At 43.8% G+C, this 6,000-nt stretch overlaps 1 protein-coding gene across 3 annotated transcripts in view; it reads left to right on the top strand.

Annotated features, from left to right (window-relative positions):
* Window positions 1–1,885: 1,885 nt before the first annotated feature.
* Window positions 1,886–6,000, top strand: part of VIPR2 (vasoactive intestinal peptide receptor 2) — a 54,284-nt gene continuing 50,169 nt past the window's right edge. The window contains exons 1-2 of one of the 3 annotated variants that reach the window (XM_071734763.1): window positions 1,886–2,279; window positions 5,265–5,367. In XM_071734763.1, coding sequence (XP_071590864.1) covers window positions 2,226–2,279; window positions 5,265–5,367 — 157 coding nt within the window. In that variant the 5' untranslated portion in view covers window positions 1,886–2,225. The remainder of the gene's footprint in view (window positions 2,280–5,264; window positions 5,368–6,000) is intronic. The other 2 variants (XM_071734761.1, XM_071734762.1) reach the window with 2 other exon arrangements.

The raw sequence follows: 6,000 nt of genomic DNA, 5'->3' as shown, positions 1-6,000 counted from the left end.
GATGCATCTCTTTCATCTGGTTTCTCTTTCATGTCAGTGAGTCCAAACAGCAACAGAAGAAACAGTTGAGAAAAAAATGATTTTTCCTTTTGCCTTAAAATGCTGATTCAATGGGGGAAAAAATGACAAAAATGTGATTCTGGACAATCGCCTGATGGAACAGATAAAAGTTTCAAAATGTCTTTGACAGTTCTGGGATATGTGGACTGCCTAGTACCCAATATATTAATTTTTGTCATTCCACAGAGGGAATAATGATGACAGTTCCCAAGGCTGTTTCTAGACAGAATGTTAACACTAATTTGTTAATTGGTTTCCCAGGCCACTCAGCTTCAACAGCTTAATGAATCATTTACTCAAAGAATCAAACACTGGGTTTTGGTGTCTGGAAACTCTTGTTTCCTCAGCTGCTGGGACAGTCCAGCTGTTGGACAGTGTGCCGGCAGCTCCTCTGCGAAGGATACCTGAAGGCTGTTGTATACCTGAAGAGCCTTGACATGTATAAATTTCACTTATGAGAGTGACTGAATTTAAAGACTTTCTTAGTAGGATGAAAGTCATCACAAAGTGTAAAAAATAACTTCTAAACAGAGAAAAGACAGAAAAGATTTTTCCAAAGCCTTGCAATAATGATAAGTCATCAGACTTCTGTAAATGAAAAGAATAGAGAAGTGGTTTTAAGACTGGTATTTTGGAAAGACCTATAGGTCTTAAGAAACTGCTAGCAGAACACCCAGACCATGTGTGTCAATAACCAGGAGCCTGAAAAAAAAACCTTGGACACTGGTCTCAGGAGTCATGGAGTTGGTATGGTATAATTCTGTTTCCAAGAGGCTTGACTTGAAAGTCTGCCCAGGAATTTCAGAGCTAGCAGCATAAGCAGGTTCCCCTCCAACCAAGTTATGTTAAAAATAGGTGCAATTGGTCATATTCGTTCACTTGTCACACAGAGACCAAAGTCAATCCAAAGCAGTACTATTTTCTGTTACAATGATAGTATTTTCATTACTTGATCATATGCCATCCTACAAGAAATTTTGTGTTGTACATTGGCATTTCCCTCTGCTCTCAGCATGCAGGTTGTAACACTGCTCATTAAGGTTTGTAGTATTACTTTTTAACTATATCACAGGTTGTAGTAATGTCTTTCTTCTCATGTGAAAATAATTTTTGCAAATGCATTTAAAAATAGGAAAATTTTGTGGACCTTCTCTTTTGGTTTGCTTATAGATGGTATTTGGGTGGCATAAGGCTTTTTAGATGAGTCCTATGTTGCCCATTCAGTCCCTTTTTAATACACAGCACTTACAGCACATCCAAGACAGTGGAAAGACAAATTTAATTTATTCTCATCCTCAGCTAAAAGCCAGCATATACACTATGCTTTTTCTGTAACAAAAGCCATGTGCTCACATAAATGTCATCAAATCACATATCTTGTGAGCCAAAACCAGGATCCATGGCTCATATAAACTGCGAGGCAGTAGTATGGAGTTGCCTTAAACATCTGGCCCTCTGTTGAGACCTCAAAAAGATACAGCTGGGTGGGGAGATTTTGCAGTACAATTGCTGATCTGCCCAGTGATGAGAGTGAGCCTGCCAGGGGTCACTTCACTTGACCCGCACCTGTGATGGGGTTTTCGTGGGGGTTTGGCTTGGGGGGGCCGTTCCGATTCTCTCAAGGGTTTTGCAGGCACAAGGCACCCCAGTGCTTGCCCTGCTACGGTGTCGGGACCGACACCCCACGGCAGAGTAGGGTAGATACCGTCCACAACCTGGCAGTAGCCCGGGACGGCGTGGCAACACCTGCGAGACGCGAGGATGGGCGGAGAGCGCCCCGGCTGAGGGGAAAGACTCGCACCTCTTATGGGGGGAGCAACGACGGCGGGGAGGGGGAGGAGGAGAAAAGGAAGCCGAGGAGAAAGGCTGAGGAGAAGCGGCAGAGAAGGAAGCCGGGGTCTAGAGGAGGAGCTGAGCGCAGAGAGGCGGCGGCGAGCAGGGACTCAGTGGGTCTGGGAGCTGAGGGCCGCCTGAGCGGCGGGTGGGAGGCGGCCAGGGCAGGTGCGGGAGCCGCCGACAGCTGCAGGGCAGCGGTCGCCTGCGGGTCGGGGAGTGCTCGGCCCTATGGTGCCGCGGCGGGATCCGGTTCTTGCTCGCCGCCTTGGAAAGGGACCCGCGGAGCGGCGCGGGGCAGCGGAACCTGCCGGCCCCGGCTCTTGGGTGGCATGAGGAACCTGCCCATCCTCCTCCTCCTCTCCCTCTGCTGGAGCCTGCGGCGGGTAAGTCATCCCGCACCCACCCGCGAGAAAGTTAAAACTCGCCCCTCCAGACAGCGAACGGGGTGACCCCTACGGCTGAGGTGCCTGTGTGAACCCCGCCGGAGGTGCCTGTGAGAACCCCGCCGGACTGGGTGGTCCCACACAGTTCCCCGGAGCGGGGGGCTCAGCTGCAGCCGTAGCAGGTGCGGAAACCGCGGCCCCTTCGCACTCACTTCGGGAGACAAGTGACTGCACTTCCCGGCTGTCCCCGGAGGGACCTCCAGCCCGTCTCCCCGCCGGCACTTTTGGGGACAGGCTCTCTGACCGCAGAGGCAGCGGCGGGCCGCAGACGCGGGGGGCACCGCCCCGCACCCCCGGGCTCTCCTCGGGGGCCGTCGCGGCTCCGCCCTGGCTGGAGAGCGCGGTCCGGACCCGGACCCCATCCCCAGGGGAGGGGGCTGAGGAGCCCCCGCCGGGCTGTTCGGGCCCCAGGTACCCGTTCCCCGCTGTTCTCCCCGGCAGCCGCGGCCACTGCTACTTTGCGAAGAGTTTTCACAGAGCGCTGCCCCAGTATGGTCTGCGGGTCGTTAGTAATCATATTATGGGGAAAACACCCTGCATTATTAATTTATCTTTAATATTTGTACCCGATAACAACACACTAAGCATTCAGGATATTAGTCTTAAAATTTAGGGTGTCTGCTTTTAACTTCTTTATATTTTTAAACATTTCTTCAGTTGTTTTATCAAAGCCTATAAGGCTACTGGAAACAAGGTTTAGGAAAAATAATCTTCCCTCTGTATTTTTTAAAATATAAATTTAAAATAACAGGTCATTTCCATCAAAAGTCAGGAAACCATGCTGAAGGTAAATGTAAGCTGCTTGTCGGAAGAAATGTTTTTCCAATCAAACTGCTGTTCTGAATACCTTAAATATTATTCAGCCACTAAAAGCACAGTGACTTCTCAGCTGGTTTTCCAGCTGCCTGTGTACCTTTACACATGGTTCTGTATTCAGTGGTTACAAAGGATAACCTACCCCTGGTAAAGCAGAGGGAAAGATGGATGAGCACCAGTCCTGGAAGGTGGTGAGTGCCCTCAAAATCCATTTGGGGGTTCTTGATGAGTTTCAGGACGTGGTCAGTGCCACATAGTCTTGAACCATAATCTCTTTAGTTTAGTGAAGTGCATCTGAATGAAGCTGATGTATGTCTTAGAACAAAATGTATTACAGTTTGGCATGCATCCTGGGTGTGAAAAATAATGACGTGTTACCTTTGAGGACTAAAAAATTTATATTCTCAAAGAAACCTTTGGTATTAGATCACCAATACTGAAAAAAGTGTGACAGAGAAGTCACTTAGTTGCAGGTTTCTTCATTGCAGTAGCTGCTCTGTTTTACTCTTCCTCTAGTTAACATTGCCATTTACTGGGACCTACCTTTCCAAGACCCAGTAGTTACAATGCTTTTTGACAAGTAAGGGATCTGTGCTCAGTTATTGAATGTTTGCATTTGGAAAAAAAAGAAAAAACGAACAACCCTTAATCTTCAAAATCTGTTATGTGAAAGGAAAATAAAATTATAAATGTGTACATGGGACTATTTTATATGGAAGCTATCTGGAAAGTAGATAGTACATAATAAAACACATTTTCAGTGTAATTCTGAACTTTCTATTATAAGTGCTAAAAATCTTAATTTATATTAAGGATCTGTACAAATTCACTTAAAGAGAAAAAAATTCTGCTCTGGAAACATATAATTTCAATAGTCAATATAGAGAAAAGATGGATAAAAGAAATTAAGGTTGTGATCTTACATGGTGAAATGAAGCATTTGAAGATTAGACAGGTTTTCCTGAGTTTTCATAACAGCTCCTGCTATTGATGCTTCTGGTAGTTACACTGTATTTTTTAAAAGCTGCTCAAGTGGCTTGCACACAAGGAGAGACTACAGAACAAACAGACTCAGTCCTAACTCTGGGTCCTAGGCTCCAAGTCCATGATCACAGCTTAATTAATTAAGTATTGCAATTTTAGAAAAATTCTCCTACTAGATGACTCCTAAAAAAAAGTAAGAGAGAGACAAGAGGACAAGCTTGGAGAGAGACCACCTTGGTGATAGAAATATGAGGACAACTGAACTACAGCATAGTCACATTTTATCTCATTATGATGCTGTTTTATTTAAGCTAATGTCACTGTCCCATCAGCTCCAGTGGTAGTTCCTATTTTCCCATTTGTCACTTACTATACTCACTTCTCCCATGCAGTCTGTTATGGATTATGCCAGTTTCTTTATTAGACTCTGTCTGCTGCTGTGAATCCAGCTGACTTCAGTAAAACTGTCCAGTCTTCTTTTTTTCCCCAATACTGCTACATCACTGCCTGAAAATAAAGAAACAGGCAACAGGGCTGTAAATGGGTAATGGCCATAGTGCTTTAATTTTTAAAGGACTGGTGGTTTTTTGTGCTGTGTAGCATCTGCTTGAATCAAATAATCATTCTCTGGATCCTTCCAGAAGTAAAATATACATGGAGGAAAACTGTGTCATAGAGAATGCAGTTCGATGGGTTTTCATGTTCTGTGATGTGTATGAAACATTCAGCTTCCTACATTACTATAAAAGCAAAAAACCCAACAACCCAAAAGTAGTTTTCTGCTTCACTTTAAATGTTTTTCTGGAGGAAAGGTCTCATGAAACAACATTGGTGAATGGCCTAGAAGGGTAAATAGTTTCTTGTAAATTACAATAGGCCTTGAAATGCCACAGAAAGGAGCCAGCAAATGCTCTAGTAGATCATTTTAAATTTTGTTGTTGTTTGAAAATTCGGTTGTGTGAGAAGCTAAAATGGGCAATGACTCTGTCTGCTAAATCCTTGGCATATCATTGGGCAAAACCAGTGCTCATTAAAATTATGGATTTCATTATTGGTAGTTGCGTCCTTCATAAAGCATTTTAATTCATGTTTCAAGACCCTGGCCTGTTTGTTAATTTGACACAGGTGAATAGCATCCACCCAGAATGCAGATTTCAGCTGGAGATTCACAAGGAGGAAACAAAGTGCATGGAAATTCTGAAGAATGCCAAGCCAGTGGACCAAAAAGGTAAGAAAACATAAGCTGTAACGTGTTTTTATTTCGTACTGTGCTTTTAATTTTATGTATTGTAGAATTTATGCAGATTTTGAGTTAAAGGTACAGATGCATCAGTCCTGTTGGGAGGGCCATGCCAGGTGCCAGGCACCCAATGGATGGGACATTGGATGGGAGCAAATGCATACTCATGTTTAAGCTCTTCTTGGTATTATTTTCTGACCAGCAAGAGAAGCTGCAGCCTGATGGTGACAGTATCAGCAGGAAAAAGAAGTCTGAAGAAATGCAGAAAGCCTGGGATCCAAGCAGCTCTCTCTAGCTATGGCTAAAAGCAAAGTACTTGCAGCAGGAATTATCTCAGGCTTTCTCAGGCAAAAGTTTTAGATAGAAGATTGGATTCACACTCAGAGGACTATGGAGTCATGCAAAGGAAAACCTAGGCAGTAGTTTTACATTCAAAAAAGCCAAATTTTCTCTTACTTTATTGTTTTTATTTTCCCCCCACATAGAAAGATAAATATATAGATAGACATGTGGCCAGTTTTAATTTAATAGAAGAAAGTAATGTCATTTATTAATTTTGAATTTTAGTAGATTTTCTCGCTATATTTTTATGTGAGTAGAACATAAAATTATGGAAAAAAT

This window comes from Heliangelus exortis, chromosome 2, assembly GCF_036169615.1.
Source record: "Heliangelus exortis chromosome 2, bHelExo1.hap1, whole genome shotgun sequence".
In the NCBI taxonomy this organism is placed as follows: domain Eukaryota; kingdom Metazoa; phylum Chordata; class Aves; order Apodiformes; family Trochilidae; genus Heliangelus; species Heliangelus exortis.
Note: the sequence above shows the minus strand (reverse complement) of the source record. Positions and strands in the feature narration are given on the sequence as shown.